At 37.8% G+C, this 25,397-nt stretch overlaps 1 protein-coding gene across 4 annotated transcripts in view; it reads left to right on the forward strand.

Annotated features, from left to right (window-relative positions):
- Window positions 1-25,397, forward strand: part of SLF1 (SMC5-SMC6 complex localization factor 1) — a 55,161-nt gene that overhangs the window by 14,990 nt on the left and 14,774 nt on the right. For 2 of the 4 annotated variants that reach the window (XM_040986047.1, XM_040986049.1), the window contains exons 4-14: window positions 2,881-3,043; window positions 3,856-3,999; window positions 5,176-5,316; window positions 6,764-6,907; window positions 8,269-8,385; window positions 10,212-10,265; window positions 11,077-11,235; window positions 12,147-12,310; window positions 15,101-15,232; window positions 16,343-16,508; window positions 22,911-23,058. In XM_040986047.1, the coding sequence (XP_040841981.1) occupies window positions 2,881-3,043; window positions 3,856-3,999; window positions 5,176-5,316; window positions 6,764-6,907; window positions 8,269-8,385; window positions 10,212-10,265; window positions 11,077-11,235; window positions 12,147-12,310; window positions 15,101-15,232; window positions 16,343-16,508; window positions 22,911-23,058 (1,532 nt within the window). Of the gene's footprint in view, window positions 1-2,880; window positions 3,044-3,855; window positions 4,013-5,175; window positions 5,317-6,763; window positions 6,908-8,247; window positions 8,386-10,211; window positions 10,266-11,076; window positions 11,236-12,146; window positions 12,311-15,100; window positions 15,233-16,342; window positions 16,509-22,910; window positions 23,059-25,397 lie in introns of all 4 variants that reach the window. The other 2 variants (XM_040986045.1, XM_040986048.1) reach the window with 2 other exon arrangements.

Raw genomic sequence — 25,397 nt, forward strand, 5'->3', positions numbered from 1 at the left:
TTTTTCCATTTCCCTTTAGGCTTATTTGAAGTATTAGTTCTTCCAAACCTTATAATTTAATTTCCACTTATTTGTGTGTGTGTGTGTAAGATTTATTTTTATTAAAAAGAAAGAGAGAAGGAGATACAGACAGAAAGATCTTCCATCCATTGGATCACTCACCAAGTAGTACAACAGCTTAAGCTGAGCCAGTCTGAAGCCAGGAACCAGGAGCAATAATGTACCATCCTGTTGGTTTATTCCCCACATGTCCATAATAACGGGTCCCCCAACAGAAGAAAGCCAGGGGCCCAAAACTCTGTCCACATTTCCCAAGTTGGTGGCAGGGACCCAGATATTGGTACATCAGCCACTGTATCCTTCGTGCGTTATTAGTAGGCAGGTGGTTCAGCTTCTGGTATGAAGTAGACAGGACTTGAACCAGGCACTCTGATATGGGATGTCGGCGTCCCTAAAGACTACTTAATTCTGCTGGGCCACAGTAACCACTGCCAGTCGTGGTTATTTTAGTCATTTGCTGATAATTTCACCAATTATACCATTAATCAATCTATTCTTCTGATGCCTTTGTTCTTTGCAGTAGTTTTGTGTGTGCATGTTGTTTTTATGTTTGCTAATTGTGTGCTAAACATCACATGAACAGGGAGAGTTGAATTGGAGGCAAACAATATTTGAATCAAAAAATGAGCTGCCAGCAGTTACTGTGAGCAGTTGGACTGTATCTTGTCAGCTGAGCTGTTTCTAATGCTCTGGTTACCTTTGGTGTTTCACTTAGCTTCGAGCATTGGGCTCCAAATTTTTATACTTGATCTGGGTTGCCTTGGATCCTAGTGAGTTTTTAGTCATCTTTTTGCCCTACCTTCATCCCTTTAGTGACACTTCTAGGTCACCAAACACCTCTTTCTTTCCCTCTGTTTTGTCACTAATTTCTAGGCCCAGTCTGTGAATATGTATATACTTCGCTCTACTAGACAGCAGTAGTAATAGTTCTCCGTGGTTAATGTGTGTGCTAGAAACTTCCTGAGTATTTGTGTTTCAGTATCCCTGGCAGACAAATTCTACCTGAAATCTGTGGTTAGAGTGCTGGACAAGAGAGTTTCCAATCTCTTTCTTCATCCCTGGTGTCTCCCGTGTTCAGTGTCATATCTTAAGCCCATCTGGCATTCCTGTCCCTTCTTCAAGGCAGAAATCTTTTATTCTTTTCCCTCCTTTAGAAACTATTGATCTTTTTTTCCCCTAAGATTTATTTTTATTGGAAAGGAGGAGTTACAAAGCAAATGAGGGAGTGAGAACGAGGTGCTCATCTGCTGGTTTGATCACCAATTGGCTGAGCCAGCTGGAATCCAGGAGGCATGAACCGCTTCTGGGTGACCCATGTGGCTGCACAGGCACCAAACCTTGTGCCATCCTCCCTTGCTTCCCCAGGCCTCACACAGGAAGCCAAATCAGAAATGAAGCAGTCAGGACTCGAACCATTATCCACGAGGAATGCTGACATTGCAACTGGAACCTTAGTGTGTTATGCCACAGCACTCATCCCAGAAACAATCTGTTCTTCGGTCTTTGCTGTCCTTCTTCTGAGATAAGCAGTGCAGCTTTGCCTGGGTCTGAGGGTAGAAAAAATTCTTCTTACCCAAAGATTTCAGGTTTTTATTACCTATTTAGAAGGGCGGGGAGAAGTGGATCTGATTTCTTATTGACGGTCAAACCTACTGATCAACCTTATAACCAGGGTGTTCTTGTTCTAACCTGCTGCCCAATCACAAGTATTAATGGGTGCTTGTCGCAGAGTACTTCAGCTTGAAGACGTGTTTCCCATCTAGCTGAAACTCCTGGTTTTTCTGAATTACTGTGCTAGTTTTGCTTGACCTCTAAATTTCTTTTTTAAAGCATTATTTGTGTTTATTTGTTTGAAAGGCTGAGAGATCTTCCCCAAGTGGCCATAATGACCAGGACCAAAGCCAGGATTTCCTTCCTGGCCTCCTACATGGGCGCAGGGCCCCAAGCACTCGAGCCATCTTCCGCTGCTTTTCCAGCTTCTCTTGCAGGGCTTCAATAGAAAGTGAGCAGAAACGACTCAGACCTGTGCCCATGTTAGCTTAAGTCATATGCCACGATGCCAGCCTAAGCTAAATTTCTTAAAATTTTCCTAATTCTCATGTTTTAAACAGCAACTGCTTCTTTGCTGTTCTTTGCCAAAGTGCAGTAGTTTAGGTGGTCAGCCTTTTCACAAAGGAAGTTTTCGTTCCTGCCCTATGATAATCTTACTTTAATGGTGAGTTTCCTTTGTTCTCTGATGGATTCAAGAAACACTAAGATGTTACAGATTATTTGGCTTTTCCTTGATTATAAGTGATGGAATAGAGTGGCCTTTCAACACTAAACAGAAGCAGAATATGCAACTTCTGAGACATGCCTCTCTGTCAGTATCTTTTGAGTCCAAACATAAAATGTAATTTTATGTATAGATTGAGGCTAAAAGTTTTAAAAGCTAGCTTTAAACTGTTCAGTAACTGGGCACTGGTTTTCTTGGAGATGTGGTTAACTTTAGAATAATTGCTTCCTTCGACTTTTTTCACTGTTCCTTTGCCTTACTGGTGTCTGATTTAGGGAAAGCTGTAATCTTCTTTCCTGGCCTTTTTCATATTAAGTAATAGGTAGGAAGAGCAGTATGTTTCCTAACCATATTTTCTGAAAATTAATTACTTTTAACTTTCTGCTGGATTAACTTACCCCATGATCCTCAATGGCCAAAAGGAATTAGTTCCTTTAAGAAAATTCTACTCCAGCTCTTGAGATGTAATTCATTTAGATTAAATGACTAAATATACTCCCTTTTTTTTATATATATAATTCTGTATTATTGAAATTTTTTTTCAGAGTTTTGGAAGCTGGAAAGGCAGATGTTGTTTTGCCGAAAAGCTCATCGAGTGGAGTAACCCATGTGATTGCCAGTAATGCAAGAATCAGTGCGGAGAAAGAAAAAGACAACTTTAAGGCTCCATTTTATCCAATTCAGTATCTTGGGGATTTTCTTTTAGAGGTAAGTGAAATAAATGCTAGGTATATATTGATTTATTTTAGGAACAAACAGTGTGGTGAGAAGCAGTCACCCCCAGTCACTTCAGAGGGCTGAATGATTCTAGGATTCCTCCTTGATCCCAGAGTCTGCAGGTGCTCAGCAGGTCCCTTCCGTAGAACCAGCTGTCACTCACGTGTCGTCTGTGCACATCCTCCGTGTTCTCTGATCCTTTAGATGGCTTTAAGTCCGAAGGTAATGCTCTATAGACAGTTGTTTTACTTTTTGTTTAGGGAGTGGTGGTGGGAAAGTGTGTGGACCTGATTACGTTTTCAGTCTGTGTTTGGTTGAAGCCCTAGTTTTGGAACTTGTGGATGTGAAATCTTTGGATTGGAGGACTGATTGTAAAGAACTGTGTTACATTATGAACATACAGTAACTGGAAGTTATTCAAATGATGCATTCTTAAGGGCGTTTGCTCTGGTACCTGAATACTGAGGAGACCGTTTTTTATACAGGTTGTAAGTTTAACTTGGACAGGTACTAATTGAAATATTCTTGCTGTTGACTTTTCATAAAGAGGATTATTGTTAGTAGACTATCAGAGCAATAGCTTTCCTGGAAATACACGGATACCATTTCATTATTCAGGTCCATGCTACAGTGATTTTTTTCTTGAAGGCTTTTAAGAGGGTGCATTTTACCTACTAGTTGGGCTAATAGACGATTAGGCAGTTATAGGTAAGATTAAATACCACACAAAGTATGTAATGTTGAAGTTACGGTTAGCTGATTTCCTAAGCTGTTTTCCTCTATATATCTGTGTTTATATACAGAAAGAAATTCAAAATGATGAAGATTCCCAAATCAGTTCTGTTTTGACCAGGTGTGCTAATCAAGAAAAAAACAGAGATTTGAAAAAAGAGAAAGAATTTCCTGAAATGAAAGGTGCCTTAAGACAGACCATCTGTAGAACTCAGGTAAAATTTTGTAGTCTTAAAAATATACATTTCTAAAAAAACAATAGTACCACATCTAATTCCTCTTGTCAATGATATGTTGGAAACTATTGCTGACCTCTTTGGTCCTTCCCACTACCCTTGTCCTATACAACTGTATTTTTAAAGCTGGGTTTCTTGCATTTGACTGGACAGATGGGATCTTCATGTTACGTCCCTTTACAAACATGTGAGTTTAACTTCAAGGACAGAACAGAAGTTGATTGTGGGAAGGAAGATTCTAATAAGTAAAACAAGAATGGAAAAAAAAATACATTTCTGTTTTAATTACATAGTTGTATAAAAGGCAATAATTGATGGGTATAGCATGGATTTAGAAGTCAGTAACTGATCTTTGATGCAGGTATACGACCTTGGCCTTTTAAAGCATTACCCATGTGTCCTTTTGGCGCTCTGATCTGAAATGATGTCCGCTTATTAACTTAAGCAAAAAAGTTCCTGACATATAATATGTTCTTAGCACATACTGATTTTAAGTAATCAATAAACATCTCTGTTTTCTGTTTAAGTAATATTGAACCTCTCTGTTTAATATAGAGTGTTTCTTATAGTTTCTTATATTGTGCATTGTGTGTAATTTAACTCATCTAAATTCAAATTTATAACTTCAATCTATAAAATACTTAAACACTTAAGTTTTAACTTGAAAAACAAGTGTTTTAATATATAGCAAGAGCGTAATGCTGGAATTACTAAAATGGAGTACCATTTGCACTAAACATGGGAAAAGGATTTTGTAGAAGATACGAAAGTTATTGAACTATATGTACGCTCTGGAGTTTCTGGTAAAGGGGATTTGGATTTTTTTAAAACAGAAGTATATAAAATTCAGGTAGAAATTTTGTTTTAAAAATAAATTTCTTATATTTCTTACCTCTGAGTTAATCTTACCAGTAAAGACTTTACGTATATATGTGTGTGTGTAAATGTACTATAAAATTTGATGAACTAGATCTAAATCTTTCTTTGTCTTCATGTACCTATAATTTGTAAGAGTTTTGCTGTATATAATCTTACGTGTATGTTTTATGAAACTTACCTTCCTGAGTGATTTTTTTTGTTGTGACTGCCACATGGGTTGTGTTAAAGCTTTATTTAATCCACAATCTAACTGAAATATTTTTTACAAACATGCAGAAAGAAGTGGAAAATCGTGATGTTAATAATAGTTCTGTTTTGACTGAACATCACAGAAGAGAAAAATTCAGAGACTCCAGTAAAAGTTTGAAATATTTTAAAATGAAAAATACGCTAGGAAGGCATGCATTTGGAAATCAGGTAAAAATTTCTTTTTCTTGTTGTTTTCAGTTTTATTTTTGATGACTTTACATAGATGAGCAGCATGCATGCCCACTGATTTGGGTGGCAAGGGTTGAGGAATAGAGGACACAACTGTTTCCAGTTTTTTTTCTTCCTTCCTTCCTATATTTTGGGGAAGGGGGTGGGAAGAGAAGGGCAGAGGGCCTCACCTAGTCTTAACCACATCTGGACCTGGGTGACATGGGATGGCCACTCGATGTCATCCAGGAGCCCTGAGACAGAGCATGTTCTGAGGGCACTGCTAGCATACCCTAGGATAGTTCTGAGGTGCTGGTGATTTTGTTGATCCAAGAATGAGGAAATTCTTCCAAGGTCTGTTGTCTGACACATTCCATCTTAGAGTCTCTTTTTGCCCAGATGCTTGCTGTCAAAGCATGACCAGGAGAGTTGTCTATAATCTGTTCTCTCCTCCATCATATGACATGGTACTAGATGTCTTCTGCAAGCCTCCGTGAGCTGTCACGTCCCCCACGTGCCTCTGGGCATACCATCCAGTATGATGGCTCCAGCAACCAAGAACACCCAATTCTGACGTGCGCTGCACAGACAGACCACAAATCCTGTGATTGTCCCCACCATGGTTGGAATTTTGAGTCTTGTGGTCTAGTTAGTGGTGGTCCCCAAACAGTCCTCACTATACGTGACCCCAGACCTGAGTCCTATGTTTTGCAACTGTTCTCTAAATTTACCAAATATGTCAATGATAAAATTTCTTGTGCAAAAGTATTAATTAAAAGCATTTGTGTACAAGTGTTAAGACTTTACAAAGCATGCCTGAAAGGTTAAGAATTCAACATTACCAGTTTTTTAAAACACTGCTGTACCATTTACTAAGTGCATTCCTTTTCATCCTCTTAACAGAAGCAAGTTTTAACTTAAAATTTGTGTTAATTATATTCTTGCTTTATATTTTTAGTTCTACTTACTGTTTGCAACCTTAAAATACACTACTTAGTTTTAACTGTTAATTAATATTCTGCATGTCATACCCGTTTATAAATGGTTTTTGCTGGTGTGTATTTTATTTCATTGTTTGTTTATGCCAAAACAGTGTCTTTCACCATTATTATTGACAAGCATTTGAGTTTCAATTGGTTTGACAACTTGGCTTGTGCATTTGTTTTGGTGGCTTTGGGACCTTTGTCTGTTAGGACCCTCGGCACACACATTTGGTCATGTGTAGCTGAGGGTGTATTGCTAGGAATCAGACGGGCCTCAGGGCTGTGCTTGTGCAGCGACACTGGGCAGTAGCCACCTGTTCTCCAAACAGGTTATGCCATACTCTACAGTATGTGAAATTTCTTGCTGTATATAGCTTTTATTTTTTAATGTTAGTTTTTTATTTTATTTGGATATATAACATGTCATTATATTAAGATTTAATTGTGATCTGACATATATATAGAAGAAAAAAAAGAAAAAAGAACCAGATATTCACCGGAATTATTCTTTGAGGAAAAAACGAAAAACAGAAACTGATTGCAGAAAAGAGATCGAACATGACAAAATAAGAAGAACCTTAAGAAACCATATGCATTATAGCGACCAGGTGAGACTGTGAGCTAAGTTGTTTCAGACTTTGTTGTGGCTCTTCTGTATTATGTGTTAGACATATAATCTGATTTTTGTGACTAGCTGTTGTGTTAACTATAACCCACCTGTGTTCATGAGTGTATCTAGCCTAATATTCAGTATGTGTTCTAACTAATGTTGATTCACATTGAATATTCTAATTAACATTGGTTCACACTGAAAGTTTTTTGTTTAAATAGAAAATTCAGTTATAAGGATTTTCAGATGAATTCTCTTTTTCCTGAAGATAAGGTTCTGTAAAAGGGACTGAAATTTTTAAAATAAGAAAAAAAGACTATTTGCATATTATATTCTCCAGTAAATTTTATCTTTCTTTTTCTTTCCCAGCATAATACAAACCAAAAGTTTGTTTTTGAAGTATAATTCTTAGTTCACAATTTTCCCAGAGTAGAACTTTCAAAATCTCAACTATATGTTTACATCCCTAACCCAGAAATCCAAAATCTGCAAAGCTCCAAAATGCAAAAGATTTTGAGTGCTGATGCGACACCACAAGCAGAAAATGTCACACATATTTCATAGGTCAGAGTCAGAAATTTAAATGCACTGTAAGTTATGATGTCAGATTAATATAATCTGATACAGTTGAAATATGCATGATGTTCCTGTTGAGGCTGAGTCACAGCCTCAGTGCTCTCAACCTTAAGTGCGTGCGGTGCTTCCAGAGCCCCGGTCCCCTCTCTATGTGCGTGCAGTCCCTCCAGAACCCCAGGCCAGCCCACCCTGCCCTCAGTGCTTTTGAATCATAGATACACTAGATCCATATGTGTAAATTCAGCATGGCCCTCAGGAAAAGGACAGATGAAAAGTTTGTGTTTGTTAACTTGGCAACAAAGTAAAAATTAAAATTTAAAAAAATGTTTGTATCTGTGTTTTCCGCAGTATATAGATGAGCGTTCATTGCTCCGATCCCCTTCCCTATCTCCCTGTTTTCCCCTCTTCTCGGTAGTGTAGTCCCTTCATAACAGTGACAAGTGGAACTTTGTAGCATTTGAATGTACCGTGACATAAGCACTAACAGTGGTACAGAGAATCTTGTATTGTAGTGTACAAGTTATTTATAAGTTTCATTGGTAGTCATCGTTTTATTAAGTACATTATCAAAGTACATATATAGACATGACGTAAAGCTTTCCAGATTGATACATTTGCTTTTTACATTTCTGTTTCTTGATGTCCTGTTGATCCACGATTTTGAGAATCTTTGCTATGGTTAATATTGCCTGTGTTCCTTTTGCACTCTGCCATCTGTTATTGTCATCTGTGTTGGTTCCATCTTTATTATATTGTCTAAAGTACTTTTACATGTATGCAAAGGAAATGAAGAATTCTTTTTTTGCTGATTATGGCAAAGAATCAAGGGCAAAAGACAGAGCAGATGCGGATATTACTGAAGTAAAAAATGCCTTAAAGAAGCACATATACAGAGCTCAGGTAAGACTTGGTACACTAAAAATGTTGTATAATTCACCATCCTTCAGTAGTATGCTTGAAATAGATGAACGCACACACACAAAATTACACATGCATGAATGTGATTGATTTGCTAATATGGTCAATCCAGTTTAAAATCCTTTTCTTCATTCATAACCTGTCGTGCAGAGTGATGTATTTCGATATCTTGTAAATATGATGAATGCTGTTATTTATTTGTACCTCAGTATTCTTTCTGCTGTAACTTTGCTGGGTGCTTCTGTGGAAGAGAAGGCTGGTTGATCTCTGGTGTCATGGTCTGCCTTCAGGTGACCAGGGTCCTGTGTCCCTGGACGTTGATCTTGTCCCTCTCCCAGCAATTGAAGTCTAATCCCAGTCTTTTCCTGTTTCTTTCCAATTTTCAAGTTCTCACCTATTTGTTGGAGATAACAAGGCTTGCTACCTTTTCCAAAGTACTGTCTTTATTATGATTACCCAATGAGATTGGAAGGGAAAAGTCACTAGTTGGTAAAAACTCCTCTTGCTGGTGTTTTTGATTCTCAGAGGTTTTTTTGTGCTCACACAAAACTGGTCTTTAGCAAGTGGTTAAAAATTTTAGGTGAAATTTTCTTCCCTTCTTTACTTCAGGCCTCCTTTTGTTCAGTCTCAGATAAATCAGTACGCATGTCCCACGTCCTTCATGCCCTTTTATTTCAGTACCATTGGTTGTACCATAACCTCTGCAGTCTGAGGGTTTTAAGAAAAATTGTGCAATGGATTATCAAATGTTTTCTTAGAGTGGGAGCACCTCTTTCTAAATTTATATGTCCAAAACAGAAAAGAAAATTTATCATTGTTTTGTAATTTTTCTGGTGGTAACAGATTTGAGCATTTTTCTGCCACTTTACTTGCTGTTTCTGTAGATCTTCCTTGGCAGCTGCCTACGTACATTGTTTTTGTCTATTATGTTACTTATTTTGTGTGTGTTTCTAGAATGTTTGATAGAAATTGCCTCAATTAGATTCATCAGCTCTTCTGTAAATTTACCTGGTAAGAACTCAGGATTCCCAGTTTTTTGAAAGCCTGCTGTATCATTAACTAAATGCATCGCTTTTCATCCTCAGCCTCTTACCAGATTTATCTTTTTTTAAAAAAATTTTAACCTCTTAACAATTTTTTTTGTTTATGCTTTTTGTCCTAAGATTTATCTGTTAGCATAACAGGAGGGAAAGAGGAATTCTCCACCTGCTGTTTCATACCTCAGATGACCGTAATGACTGGGATGGGGCCAGATTGAAGTCAGAAGCTTCTTCTTAGTCTCCCATCTACATGCAGGACTTGGCCCACTTTCCAGGGCTTTCCCAGGCACGTTAGCAGGGAGCTGGTTCTGAAGTGGAGCTGCTGTGACTCTAACCAACTCCCATGTGGGATGCCAGCTTTTAGGCCTGATCACCTACACCACAACACCGATCCCTGAAGAATAATCTTAAAATTGTGCAATCCTAGGTGTCTCAAAGCGACAGAGAAAGCTTTTACATCTGTTTGGGTGCAAAACATGACTGGCTCTTTTCTCCGATAGATCCTTATAGACTGTGCCTCTTCAGATCTTCAGAGTGATTATGACGTTAGCTTTTATTTACTTCTTTTAGAAGGAGTAGAGAAATTCATATTGAGGAAAGTGTCACTAGCCTAAAATAATCAAAGTCACTAGTTTGAACACAGAGTATCAGATTAATTATAGCTTTTAATGTTTATGAATCTATTTTGTGTGTTGTACTTTTGTGAAGTGAAATGTATATTTTGATCTAAAATTGTTAAATTTTAATTATGTGGTTACTGTTTTGCAGGCTGTCAGATACAACTGCATTAGGATAGATAAAGAACCCATGTACAATGCAGAGGTAAGGAGTTTGGCTTGGGATGGTATTGTGGGTCCCCTCAAAAAAAGCTTTTTAAACTATTTTGATTTTAAGAAAGAATTTACAACAGAAGCTTCTTATGAAATTTCAGATGCAGTTTCTCTTACTGGAAATGAAAAAGTAGAATACTGTTAATGTTCTCGTCAGAATATTGTAAAACTTATTGTGTCCTCATGACAAACAGTTTTCTGTCGTATCTCATAACTTCATATCTTTTACAGTGACCAATTTTAGATTCAGTTTTTTTATCTAATGCTTGCAAAAGCATATTTTTGATCTGTATCAAAATTGGATGTTTTACACCAAGGAGTCTTTCAGGATATTCTCGACTCTGAGCTAATCCAAAGTGGTTATTTACTATTAACTGATTGAGTAGTATTAGTAGTATTTTGATCAAAGGAATATATTGTATGCAGCTAAGTTATGTAAATTCATACACCCAGTGTTACATCTATGAAACTGTTTAATGGTAGCTCATTGAGCTCCTCACCTCTTTGTTGACCAAAGCTTGCAAATGTCATGTAAGATTTTATTCAGTGGTAGTATTTTCCCTTACTATTTAAGATAACAGAAAAGCATGTGACAGTAATACGTATTTTTACGTTGCCTTGTTGTATAACACATTGATATACATCATTCTTTATGAACCAAATAATAACCTTTCATGTCAAACAGTGACAGCAGGAATTATCTTCATTGTATAGATGAGGACTAAAGCTCCTTACTAACTCAAGATTTGATCATTAGATTTTTTTACTAGTCTTTGAGTCAGAGTCTTTCTGTCCTTTTTTAGGTTAAAAATACTGAATTTCCCAGAGGTGTATTAAATTTAATTGAAAGTCTCATAGAAGGGCAGTTCTTTAAGGAAGCAATAGAGGAGCTTTCCTCCTTGCAAGCACAATATATCCCCCCTGTATGCCTTCTTCATGCTCTTCTAGAAAATGTTCTACAGGTAAGAAATATCTACAGGGATTTTTGCTTTTCAGGGAATGTTGAAGTGTGCCCATTTTTCATTTTTGGAATTTATCATTGATTTTTAATTTGAGTTTTGTTTTTATGATAGTTCTAGGAAATACAGCTTCCAGCTGTGTCATGCCTTTTCTTCTGTTTTTTTAGCTGTGTATGAGATTCTGTTCCTAGTACCTGTAGCTTATTGGTCTCTTGTATTGTCAAGAACACTTTCCTCAAAGCAAAGAATATTATACACACACATATATATGTGTGTGTGTGTGTGTGTATATATATATATATATATATATGGGGAAAAAAAAAAGCTTACCTGATTTCTCACATGGCAAAATGCCAAACAGAAAACCAGATTCTAGTAGTTGAGAATGCCATTTGCTGCCTTACCTCTGTATTCATACTGTGCATAGCAATGAGCCTGCTCCCGAAATTGTGAACCAAGAGCAGCAGCACCTCTTCAAAGAAGCTTTCTCAATGTTCTTTATCAAGGTGCCAGTGGGAACACAAATGAAGTGTAAACCATGTCACGTTAACATTGATGATAAATAAGAATGTTACATGGAGAGCTTCTTACCTTTAGTTCCTTTAGGTGACATTTGGGAACTCTTAATCTCACTGCAGTCATGAAATGGAAAATGGATATTTTCTGTAAGCAAATGCTAGTATGGAATACCTCGTATAGATGGATATTTGCAGTGTCCCTCTACAGATGCAGTACTTGATTAGCTCAACATGGTACTTGCCATCAGCTCTGCTTTTTTGAAACACGTACCTTAGACAAGGAATTATTTTTTGTAGAAGTATAGTGTATAGTGTAGCATTGTTGTGGTTTTAAAATGAGTTATCCGGTGAAATCATGTGTAAAGCTATTTTGTTTTGTTTATTTTTAAATAACAGGATAACATAGATACATTTTCTGGTCGATACTTTCATGTATTGTCAGCTCTTCTTCATCTGCATCCTCCCTGGAAGTCCCCAGCCATGTCCAGATATTACTTAGAGTTATTCCAGTGTCCAACTTGTATGAAAGGAGCCTGGTCCCTGGTGGAAGTACTTATCAGGTAAGGAACTTGATCGGGGAGAATATTAAATGATATCTTGACACTTGATAATGATATGCATGTGTTTTTGGATAGTCATGAAAGCATACTTCTGTTTTTAGGAGTGTGTGGGGTAGGTTCATATGTTCATGGTAAAAGTCATAAAAAGGGCAAGTCTGTATTAGTCATGTTTCTCAGTTTGCTGTTTCAGAAAGTTCAGTGAATTCATCAAGTGGATTCACTGAAAGACCAGATTTTTAAAAGAGTTTTTGTTTGGTTTTAAAATGTAGGTGATTAATTCAGTGTGGATATGATCAATTTTAGACATCAGAATATAAAAATGTATAGCTATGTGCAGTGTCTGTTTTAGTTCTTGTTACTTTTTTTCATGTATTCTGAGGCACAGGCTGATGGTTCCTCTGTGAGGTTGCTGATGCCTCTCCACATGCTGTCATCTGCCTGGCCCTGCCTTTGTCTTTCTGTCTCCAGAAAAATCCTTACAGTTTCTTTTTTCTCCCTAGCAGAACTAACCATTTTCTTCTATTATGCTCTAATAATTCTCTTCGTATGATAGCCCTCCTTTGTCAGGAAATACCTTTATATCCAATTGTTCTGTTTTTGAAAGTCCATACTAATAGGAAGGGAAGGAAACTTGATTGGCCAGGCAAGGGCTAGACTTTTGGTTGGGTCTTTGAAATCATAGAAATTCATCTAACTAACTAGCAGGGATTTTTTTATAAAATTTCTGTTGCAATAAGTGTTGATCGAATGCTTCCTGTGTACCAGGAGGCACTGTGGTCCATTTTAGCAGTTTAAAAAATATATACATATATATGTGTGTGTATAATATTCTTTGCTTTGAAAATGTATGAAATGTAAACATGTAATACCTTTGTAACAGTATTAGCCAGTCTAGGTCAGGACTGTGAGAGAATTTTCATATGGCTAGAACCCTTCCTAATTTCCAAATCAGTTCCTTCCTTAAGTGCCCTTGCTTGTATTTAAAAGCTTCCATAGTTTCTTACATAAACTGCAGCTATAGCTATTTTACTGTCGTTAATTCAGTTTTTCTCACCTTTAGCTTGTCTTGCAGAGTACCCTAATTTAAAATACTCTCATCATTCCTTGATTAAAGTCCTTCCTTGGCTCATACTCCTTGAGGATTTTCCCTCTTGTGTGTCTCCACTTTCATCTTCATCACTTTCCTAATGTCCCTGCTGACTGTTTTCCCTTGTATGTCCTCCTGCCCTCTTTCCTATGTATGTGTGTAAGGAAGGGGTGTGTGTGTGTGTACGTACCTAGCCAACTCTGTTAACTTTTAAAATACAACTCAAATTCCACCTCTTAAATATTGTCATTTCTTTCGACTTACAAGTTTGTGGTTCACACCAGTGTGGAATAGCTGCATCTTCATTATATAAAATAACTTGCTTAATAAGCAGATTTAATACTGGAATAGGACATGGAATCTGGACAGCCAAAAATTGGGCTTTTAATAAACAACAGTGTCTAGAAGTTCATTACATAGGTTGTGAATGAGCTGGGCGTTAGTCTCTCTACTGTTGTATGGATTTGAAATATTCCATTAGATCTATTTAAATTTAAATTAAAAAGCAAAACTATGTTACCTGTGCTTGGGCAGTTTTCAGACTATCAGAAAAATTATATGGGACTGGGTGGATTTGTAAACACATTCAAGTAATATTAAATTTAAAAGCTAATAAGAATGCTCCTAACCTGCGAATGCAGTGTTCAAAAAGAAGATAGGAAAGGTGGGGACAGAGAGTGTGACATGTGTACTGCTGATACACTTGGTAAGGAAGTGGAGAGATAAGTATTATTTCTTACATTCTCTCCTAGCCTGGAGTTGGTTAGGTTCCCTTTGAAAATACACTGTAGAACTCTTGTCCAACACAGTTGCCACTAGCCACGTGACTGTTGATATTTGACATTAACTGTGTAAAATATAAATTCTCTGATGCACAAGCCATATTTTCAGCTGTCTAACAGAAGTTACCTGGGATCATCAAGTGTTCAGTGGGATTGCCATAAAAATGGAAAGGTAATTAAATATTGAATTTTTAAAATTCTAAGAAAGCACCCCTGGGCAAAAGTCTTAAGTGGCTAAAGTCCTCACTTTGAACGCACCAGGATTCCATATGGGTACCGATTCACATCCCAACTTTTCTACTTCACACATCCAGCTGCCTGCTTGTGTCCTGGGAAGGCAATAAAGGACTGCCCAAGGCCTTGGGACCCTATGCCTGCTTAAGACCTGGAAGAAGCTCCTGGCTTTGGATCAGCTTAGTTCCAGCCGTTCCGAAGTGAACTGGCAGATACAAGATCTTTCTCTCTGTCTTTCCTTCGCTCTATATATCTGCCTTTCCAATAAAAAGAAAAAAAAATTTTTTTAAATACCCCTAAATAACTTTAATTTACTAAATAATGATTTACTAAAGAAATAGACTTTTCTTTAGTAGGATTATGACGAATGTTTTGAGTTCAAAGTTTAGGTAACTGGTCATTTGGATCGAAGGTAGGCAGTGAAATTCATAATTTGTTGTTAATAAAATAAGGAATATAAAGACCCTAGTGGTTATTAAATATTATAATTATCTTTATAGGAAATTAGATCTATGTTAAGAACTAAGGAGTCATGAGATATTTAAAAGAAATTAGAATAATTTTAACATGATGTATTTTGGTGACAATTGTATAACTTTCTAAACTATTCTAAAAAGGAGCACTTTGTCCAAAAAACTACTTGGTTAATTATATGCTGTAAGTAAATTGTTCGGTTGTGTGTTTCAGATCTTGCCTTTTCAATGAAAATTTTTGTCATCAAATTTCTGAAAGTATCAGTGATTCTAAGGTACTCTACTTGACACTACTCAAATTTTTTCTGAATTTAGTTGAAAGTGAAGTGCGACATCTGAGTCAAAGGTAAGTGTTTACTACAGTTGAATGAATCATTTTTACCAAAGGTAACAGTTACTTGCCTGAAGGCAGAGTTAGAGAGGGGGAGAGAAAAGAACCTTCTGTCCACTTTTCAGCATGGCCACAGTAACCAGGGCTTGCCAGGGTGAAGCCAAGGTCCTAAAAATCCATGCAGGTCTCCCCTGTGAGTAGCAGGGACCACGGGCTTGGGCCACCCTCTGCTTTCTCAGTTACATCGACAAGGAGCTGGATTGGAAGTGTAGTATCCAAGGCCTGACCTGGTGCTCCTATGGGATCCTGACACCTCAGGCAGTGGCTTAACCAGTTACACCATGATGTAGGCACCTTATTGTGATCTTTTTTTTTTTTAAGATTTATTTATTTATTGTGAAGTCAGATATACAGAGAGGAGGAGAGACAGAGAGGAAGATCTTCCGTCCGATGATTCACTCCCCAAGTGAGCACAACGGCCGATGCTATGCCGATCCGAAGCCAGGATCCAGGAACTTCTTCCGGGTCTCCCATGCGGGTACAGGGTCCCAAAGCTTTGGGCCGTCCTCTACTGCTTTCCCAGACCACAAGCAGGGAGCTGGATGGGAAGTGGAGCTGCCGGGATTAGAACCGGTGCCCATATGGGATCCTGGTGTGTTCAAAGTGAGGACTTTAGCCGCTAGGCCACGCCGCCAGGCCCACCTTATTATGATCTTTGTGTCTTGAAAAATTGATAGGTTGGCAGGGATTTTTGGAATAGCAGTTAAGTGCTGCTTGGGATCCCACATTCTGTGTTGGAATACCTGGATTTGAGTCCTGGCTCCACTCCTGATGTCAGCTTCCTGGATGGGAGTCAGCAGGTGCTGGCTCAAGTACTGGGGTCCTTACCAGCCAAAGGAGAGGTCTGGTGGCTCGCGTTTCAACCTGGTCTGTCTCCAGCCATATCTGTCCTTCCCTTCCCATCTCTTCCTCTGTCTCTCGCTCGCTCGCTCTTTCTTTTCTCTCTACCTTTCAAATAAAAGATTTTTTAATTGCTACCTCTGTTTTGCCTTTAGCAAAAGATTTATCTACTAACTGTCATGGTCAAATGGGTATTGAGATTGTTTTTTGGTCTGTTTTCACTAGGCTGTGTGACTGGTCAGATTCTGAGAGTCTGAAAATAACAGGAAAGGCAGTTATTCTGGAAATCTTCTGGTCAGGAAGTGAGACTTCTGTACTTCTGACAAAACCAGTGAATATGCTTTTAGAATGGACCATATATTCTCACAAACAAAAATGCAAGTCTAATGATGTAAGTAGGATTAATTTACAAATGAATAGTCTGGGCAAAGAGCAGTTGGCTCTTATTCACAGATTATGTGCCTTTGGATTAAAATACTCAAAGTTACATCTCTGTATGTACAAACTCAACTGTATGTCTCCATATCATATAGCAGCTGCTATACACCGTTGATGCTGTATTAGGCACTGTAAGCACTTTAGAGATGATTAAGTTCATGCAAGAATATTGCGGGTTTTACACATATACTCAGCCATTTTCTTTAGGGAACCTTGACAGTTTTCTATGGAGGATCTTGGAACTAATCACCTGGGATGCTGAGGGATGTCTAATTAAAATTGCCTCGCCTGTTCATAGTCCCTTTATTCAAATGTGCCAGTGTTTTCTATTTATGCAGTTTCAGGGAAAAGGTCCTTGGAGGTTGGCTTCTGTGTGAAGCCACATTTGAATGCAGCAGCCAGGGAGAGGTGTTCAGTTGTTCAGGTTACCAAGTCTATGGTTAGCACTCCGGATGTTTTTTTAAACTCTTATGCATTTCAGTTCACAAGGAATTTATGACTAACTGAATTAATGTATATGATGGTAGGCCTAATTACTAGTAAGTTTTGTTTATTCTTAAAACCACCTTTCTGTGCCACACGGAAGCTGGGAGCCTGGAACTCAACCGCAACTTATTCTAAGTCTCTTTCCATTGGTAGCAAGAACTCGGGCACCTGGACATCCATGTCTGCTGGCCCCACGGATCTGCATAGTAGGTCCCGGGCTGCCAGTGTGGGCCACAGTGTCCAGGCAAACACCTGTCCCTGTTAATGATCTGTTCATTTACATTCAGTTGTGGTTGGTTTATACATTACAGTTCTCTTGAAATTTTTGTATTTTTTTCTAGCTTTTTTTTTTGTACTTACTATGACATTTTTATGTTGTATTGTTTCCTGCAAAACTACGGGGTTTTCTTTTGTCTTTAAACTTGGCAGTAATGGTTATTGTATGATCTGTGTCATTGTTTCATGTCTGAGGTCTTTTGGATGTATTTCTAGCATTATTTCTGCTATTCTTCAGTCTGAGTTTATCATCTGAGCTGTATATCATTTGCCACATTCTTTGAATTACGTTTGAAAAAGTTGTAGGAGCAGTTTCTGGCAAAAACCAGAACACAAATTACTGTCCTACAGTGCTTCTGTCACCTTGTGCTGAGTGCCTGGGTGTGCTGCTAGTGAAGACCTTCCTAATCTAGGGGCTGTGTTTGAGGAGGCCGGCTGCTCCAAGTGCTTCAAGTCATGAGCTGCAGTGCATGTGGTTTTGCTTTTTATTTCACCTAGTCTGAGCGTGAAGTTTTCAAGGTCTTGGGCTATGGCTTTTAAAATGTCTTTAAATCCCTTTTCCCCTGGGCCCATAAGCCATCGTACTGCATCTCAGCTCTGGATGGAATGAGCCGATACTTGGGGTGGGGTCAGCTGGCTTTGAGTGCCTCACCACCGGCTTTACTTTCTCTAAGTCTTGGCCTAGCAGTTGCCCCTAACTTAACTATTTCTGGAGGTGTTTTGCATATCTTAGCCAGTTTTGTTAGGTTCATTCTGTAAGACTGAGTTAACCTAACCCTTTACCATAAACAGAAGTCCTTGCTCATTTTCAAAATAAAATTGCCTTAATGGATGTCTAAGATATATTTCTAAAGATAAAATTCTTTGGAGAGCATTAATTTGTTTTTGTAAATCACCCTTAGAACAAGGCAGGTTGCCTCCTACGTATGACTAGACTTTGTTGTGATTAAATAATCTTATTGTGTGACAGTGACTAGGTGAGTAGGCGCTGTGTGGTTCATGAGTCAGATGCTGTATGGTTACGCCAGCGTCTCAACATCGGAAATGCTCAAATAGAACTCTGTACCTCTGCCAGCTGACTAGTGTTTCTCAGCTGAAACTGATAGCGTTCCTGTAAATTACCATCTGCCTTTTTATTTACTTTTTATAGAACCATTGAAGATATAAAGTATTTCTTCATTATGGAGTATTTCTTTTTTCTTCCATTTGATTACATAAATGAAATTGCTCATTTATAACTGAAAACAGTGAACCTGACATTTTCATAATTTACTGAAGCATCAAAGTCCTACCACAGAAAAGAAATTACTCAGGAAGCACTGATGTAAATAGTAACAGATTGATACATATTTAACTGGAAGAGTTTTGTTCAAATTTAGAAATAAAAGCAACATACTTGTTAGGCAGCCTGCAATAAATTGTAGCATTAGTTGTAATATGAGAGCTGGTTTTAAATTTTGCAAATTAATATTTTATTTAACATTTTAATTTGCTTAAATTCACATAAATGGCTTTTTTTATTGTTACCTTTTTCTTAGCATTCATTCTTGCACTTAATTAAATCTTTCTGGCAGTTTCCAGTTTCCAGAATTCCATGCATGTTCACAGACCTCATTCTCTGCACTGTAAAGCATTTGTTTCTTGATTTGCTGAGTTGAAGCATTCAATTTAAGTCATTAGCTAAACAGAAGTCCTCAGTTTATGCTAATATTGTTTTGTCATAATGTCAATCAACAAGCACTGCAGAGTGACACAATGGCAGTGAGTTTCATTGTCATTAATCTGAGACTGCTCTGGGCTTCCCTTGGCAAGGAGCAGAGGTGCGCTGTGTTGAGGTCCTCGAGGAGATGTGTGTTTGGCTTCTTCCTGAGCATTAGTCCTGCTTTGCCGTGGGATGTCCTTAAAAGCTGTGTAGGGATGATCCTACAATGTTGAGTGGAAATGGAAGCTAGATTGTATTTAAAGGTAAGAAAAGTGAGGCTAAAGAGTTTAAGCAACTTATTCAAGGTGTCACAGCTTGTTAGGGCAATGCCTTGCCTGGAGGCCAAGTCTGCACTGTGTTTGAAATGTCAGTATTTAAAACAGGAAAAGGCACAGTATGTGCGTCATGTTAGTATGTTTCTAGCAGCACGGTGTCTCCTGCAGTGTGAGATATTGTGGAAATCCTTACCCTGGGAGTCAGAAAGCCAGGATGCTGGTTTATATACATTACAGAGCACTCTACTTCTGGAAGATGGCCAAGTTTATAAAATGGAAGTTACATGCGCTGCCAGGTAGTCGGGAGCTGTATTGACAGAACGTCTGCTAATGGAGCTTAACATACTAGGAAGGAATTCTAGGGTAAATGTATGTCATATGTGCAAATCATGTATTTTATTTCTTTGTTAATTTTTAGCATACTTTTTTCCATTCTTTCCATATTAGCAAACATTTCAGTGTTCTCAGAATGCTTTTTTATCTTGCTGGTTCAGTTGCCGTTTTCTCTCAGTCAACTTCTGAAGTACCTGTACCCTGCTGGAGATAGTAGCATCGGTTAACCCTGGTGATGATGAGTGCCACAGCCACAAAATTAGTCTAAAAGAGTCCAGGAACCTGATGCAGTGGCATCTTTATCTGGGCATGTTTAGCTGGTGACACACAGATAAAAACAGGATCTTTCTTACTGTGGTAAAGAAGCTATGGTCATTTTTCAAAGTCACTAGAAACTCTTACCTCTCTGCTTAGTGACATCAGTACTGAGGCAAACTTTGTATTCATGTGAAGGTCCTGTTGCATTTTGAAGTGTAGATATACATATTTGTGTAAGGAAAATTGAAACATCCCACCTGGTTGACTTTAATGCTTCCTTTACTAGATGAAGTCCTCAGTTGTTTTCCCTTGAGGCTTAATTCAGTGAGCCAGCACCCTTCCCCACTCAGAATCTTGGACCTGGGGTCTCGGTGATCCTGACTGACTGTGTCCAGTATGGTAGGGGACTACTTCCAGAGAACAGGGTTTGCTGTTCTCTCCCTTCCTGCGTGCTGTCATTATTCATGCTCAAATCATTCTATGTTGGAAGAACACTCTTGGATGTGCAAATAGACACCATCAATTTGATAATTTAAGCATACATTTTTACTGTCCTATTTTGTGTTCATAACTTGAATATTAAGAGGTAAAAATTAACTTGCTTGGCTAGATGGGTTTTTTAGAATACTGCATGTTGTCTTACAAAATTCCCTGGACGTCGGCAAAGGTCCCCAGCAATCCAGATGACGCAAAGCGAAACTGTGCTGCTGCTTTGGCCACACTCTGCCAGCTTCTGCTCTCTGCATGCCCCACAGCAACGGTTACCAGGCTGAAACCAGGAGTGGTTAACATGCACACATAAATTTTAATTCTGGCAGCATCAGACTGTCCTTCGTGGCCACTGATCATATCAGAAGGGCATTTCTTCTTAGAGTTAATCATTCAGCTTAGAATCTCCTCAGCCCTCAGAATTGATCCTTGATTCCCGTGTTCAGTCTTGACAGAATGCACTACATTGCCCACAGTGCAAGAAGATGGCTGGGCACCTGTTGCTGATCATGATTCTGTAGGTTTTCCTTCACTTAAACACTGTTTCAACAAATCTGGTGAATGTGTCACCATTTGCCTGTGTTTGTACATGGACTTCCAATTTGAAGTCACTTACCTAATAGCTACTTAAAGTGAGGAATTGCATCCTGTGCAAACACTGTATATATCTGTAAGAATCTTGTTTGCTTGGGGCAGTTGTCATTCAGGATTCAAAGTGTAAGGCATTTCTCTGTTACTGTTCTTGATTTAGACATGGCATCATAGCAAGCACAGCAGCTACAATCAGGTTGGATACCAGAGCATTTAGAAGCCTGTTTCAGATGTCTTCTATTTAATGATTTTTTTTTTTTACACATCCAGCATGCCTAGGCAACAAACACCAGGAACACAGGAATTTCAACTAGTTTTAATGTTATTTAAAAAAAAATGTTTACATTTAAATTAAAGGTATTTTTAAAATACTGTTTTTACACCTCTTCATATTTTATACTAAATTGTTTATCTGAAGAAAAATTAAACACTGGGAAAAAAGCACAATTACTCTAAGAATTACATGGTTTCCTTTTTTTTTTTTTTTTAAGCTTTGTTCATTTTTATTGGAAAGGCAGAGCATTTTTTTGGAGAGACCAGAAGAACTCCCATCTCTGCTGGTTCACTCCCAAATGACTGCAGTGGCCAGAGCTGAGCCGATCTGATGCCAGGAGCCCTCAATAATTCTTATAAGGTCCTCAGTGTCTTATAGGAAACATGGAGGGCCTAGTATGATGACTTGATGGCTAAATCCTCACTATGTAGGTGCTGTGATCCCATATGAGTGCAATTTCATGTCACAACTATTCCACTTCCCATCCAGCTGCTTCTTATGGCCTGGGAAAGCAATAGAAGATGGTCCAAAGCCTTGGGACCCTGCATCCAAAAGGAAATCCAGAAGGAGCTCTTGGCTCTTGGCCCCGGCTTCGGTTCAGCTCAGCTGTGGCCATTGCAGCCATTTGGGGAGTGTATCAATGGATGGAAGATTTTGTCTCTTCTTTCTATAAATCTGTCTTTCCAATAAAGATAAACAAATCTTAAGAAAAAGAATTTATTGATATCATAGAAATGACAAGACTTTAAAAGTTGATGTATAAGTAAAATGATATAATTAATGATGAAAATGCAAATGTAATTCTTTACAGCAAATACATTGTTGAAGATTCTGTTGTGTTTCTGTAGCCTTTTTCTAGAATGTTACTGAAATATAAAAGATAATTGTTTATATAATGAAAATATTATATACAGGTCTGTTTGTGGCTTGATCAACTCTTTGTTATGCACATATATTCCTCTTAACAAATTCATGGAAGCCACGTATTTACTTCATATTTTTTCTGGAATTATTTCCTAATTAAAGCATTTGACATCTTCAGATACAATTTTTAAAGTTAGCTCAAAGCTTATTTCTAAGGTTCCTAGACATATTTTAACTATGCAATCACACAGGGTAAGCATCCCTGATGTGAAAAGTCTAACCTCCAAATTACTCCAAACTTCGAAACTGAGTAACAGTACGATGCTACATACAAACTTTCACACTGACCTCATGGGACAGGTCACAGTCAAAATGCAGATACATTCAAGGTATTGTATAAAATGATCTATAGAAATTATACATAGAAGATGAATATGGAACAAGTGAATTTCTTATTTAGTCTCATGTCATCCTGCTAGATATCTTATCACATGAATTCAACTATTCAGAGCTCTGGAACATTTCTGGTTCCAGTCACCTCAAGTAGTTACTATTAAACCTGTGTACACATAGAGGGACCTAGAGATCCCCATAGGAGAGCGTGTATATACCAAGAGGAAGGGAGGGAAAGGTGGCTGCGGAAGAAGGGAGAAGACGATGGCTAAGATTCTTCAAAATACCCTTTTTCATTAGTATGTCCTGTGTTTTCAGGGAGATAAATTTTACCTCAACAAGTATAAAAACGCACTACAAGCAATCCTTTGTTCTTATATGTGTTAGTAACATCTTTCTTTTTTCTTGCATTAGGTCTTCAAACATGAGCTTGCTTACTTACTGACTGGAATTCTTGGGGCTGCGATAGATTATTGGATCTTTCTTGGTCTGAAGATGGGTAGAAATGTGATACGACACATGTCTGATGACTTGGGAAGCTATGTTTCCCTGTCCTGTGACGGTAAGCCTGTCCACTTTGCCGTTTTCCTGGTCCCATTCTGAATTTGGTTTTTAATTTCCTTTGAACTATAATCATTAACATATGTTTTTAATGAAGCTTTCTTTAAAATAATTATCAGTACATGCACAGATAATATATAAAGGAAGATAAAAATGACTCAAATGCTCTCATACAGATAACCAAGATTAAAATGTCTGGTTGTTTCTTTGCATTTTCCTATAGTATATATCATATTATATATGTAGTTGAGCATTTCTGCTGGCCTCTAAACTTTAGAGAAACCTTCCCCCACATAGTAATAGTTACTTTATTTTCTGTTTTTATTCTAGAAGTATGTTTATTCATTTATGTGTGATTTTTAGATTTGCGTGTTAAGAACACTTTTCAGTACTCGTGGTCATTCTACTTGAACAGTCATGCCTGATATTATTTGTGCCATATGCACAGGTCTTGAGTCTTTCTGTACATGACCACATCATGGTATTTAGAAATGACATTGTAAAAAATCTATTTGTTGTAAAGCACTTGTGTTGATTTGGATTATCTGATTGATTAGAACAGTTTCATCACATATCTGTTACAGGGTCGTTTTTCATTATAATAGAGAAGGGTGTTGAGCTTGGTACCATAAGAAAAATTTAGTATGGGGAAGTAGATAGAAGTAATCTTACACACAGTCTTACCTCTTTGTCCTCTTCCCACTATCTCCTTAAGAAGTGCACTTGACAATCTTTGGGGGTAGTGGTAGCCCTGTGATTGGAGCACTGCGATGACAGCTCGTTTTCAGAGCCCTCTCTCTGTGAAAGTTCACCCAACTCTATACCCACATGTGGAAGTCTCTGCCTTTTCTCCCACCTTTCCCTTGCCTTTCTTTCATTAATACTAACTTCCTAGGATGGACATATTTTGTACCAAGTAAGCTTTCTGAGACTTTAAAATATTTTTAAAAATATTATCTGTGTGTTTGTTAGTATTTCAGATTGCCAGATTCTGTTTTACTACATATGTGTTTGAGTGCATCTTGGTTTTCTATACTGAAAAAGCTCCTGAATATGCTGTCAGTCACTTCAATACTTTGAAGAGAGAGTATGGAATAGAATCCAAGTTATAACTGGATTCAGGATTTATTCCATGATACCCTATGAAAAGAGAGGTCTCTTTTTATATTACTAAAGAAGATTTTTATCTAAAGCATTTTATCTCCTTTCTTTTTCTCTTTCCTTTTCATTGAGCCAAGAGGAGTGATTACTGTTCCTTTTGTGAACTGGCTAGCCTTTGTTGGTGACTTTTTAACATTTCTTAGCCTCAGATTCAATCTTCCTCAAACCTGTTCTTATCATTTCTTTCTCACGATTCCTAGTAGGTAATGTTTTTTATTCTTTTCAGAAATAGAATTCCGGCATTATTTGCTAGAATGAAAACTGAAATATTTGGCTAAAAGAGCTCCCTGTTTTCATTCCATGTTGAAACATCTTTGAGTTTGGGAGAACCATGACAAGATTCATGATAGCTTTACAGACTCTCAGGATAGCTAGCTATGTAGTTTATTGTAGGCAGTAATTGCCTTTAAGGAAAATAAATTATAGTGTAGCCAGAGCATGAATTAAAATAGGGTTCTATTACATGTTACATATTGGCCTCAATACTTTCTTTATTCTTATTCTGAATTTTTTTCACTTTTTTCCTTTTTTTTTTTTTTTTTTTTTTTTTTAATTTGAGAGACAATATGAGGAAGGAGAGAAAGACACCTCCTGTTCACTGTTTTACCCTACAAATGCCCGCCATGACCCTGGGCTGAGGACAAAAACCAGCAACTGGAAACTCAGTCCAATTACTGGAGGACATCACTCTGTCACTGCTGCTTCCCAGGGTCCACATTGCCTGGGAGAGGGAATTAGAGTCAGAAGTGGATTTGGAAAACAGCCCCTGCGATGTGGAATCCCTGAGTCTTAGCCACTAGGCCAAAATTCCACCATCATTTATTTTCAACTAGGCTCTTGCTAACCAGTGTGAATCCTAGTTTTTCATATGAGAGATTTAGTCCCTAGAAGTTTGAGCCTGTTGACTTGATTCTAGCTGAAATGTGACCTTAGTGTTACTGTTACAACGTGGTTAACCACTACAGATACTTTGGTCTGTTTTTGGTCATTAATATTTAAAACCCATATGGTTTTTAAATTATGCTGCTCGTTAAAAAAACATGTTTAAGCCTTTTCAAGCTCTTCTAAACACACAGTTGATTCCATAGGCTACAGAAACCAAAATCACATACTGTCTTCCTTATATTCTGCTATTAACATAGTTTGTTTTTTTTAATTTTTTGAGAGGTAGACACAGAG

This window comes from Ochotona curzoniae, unplaced genomic scaffold, assembly GCF_017591425.1.
Source record: "Ochotona curzoniae isolate NIBS_2020 unplaced genomic scaffold, NIBS_Ocur_1.0 contig_4501, whole genome shotgun sequence".
NCBI classification, from domain to species: domain Eukaryota; kingdom Metazoa; phylum Chordata; class Mammalia; order Lagomorpha; family Ochotonidae; genus Ochotona; species Ochotona curzoniae.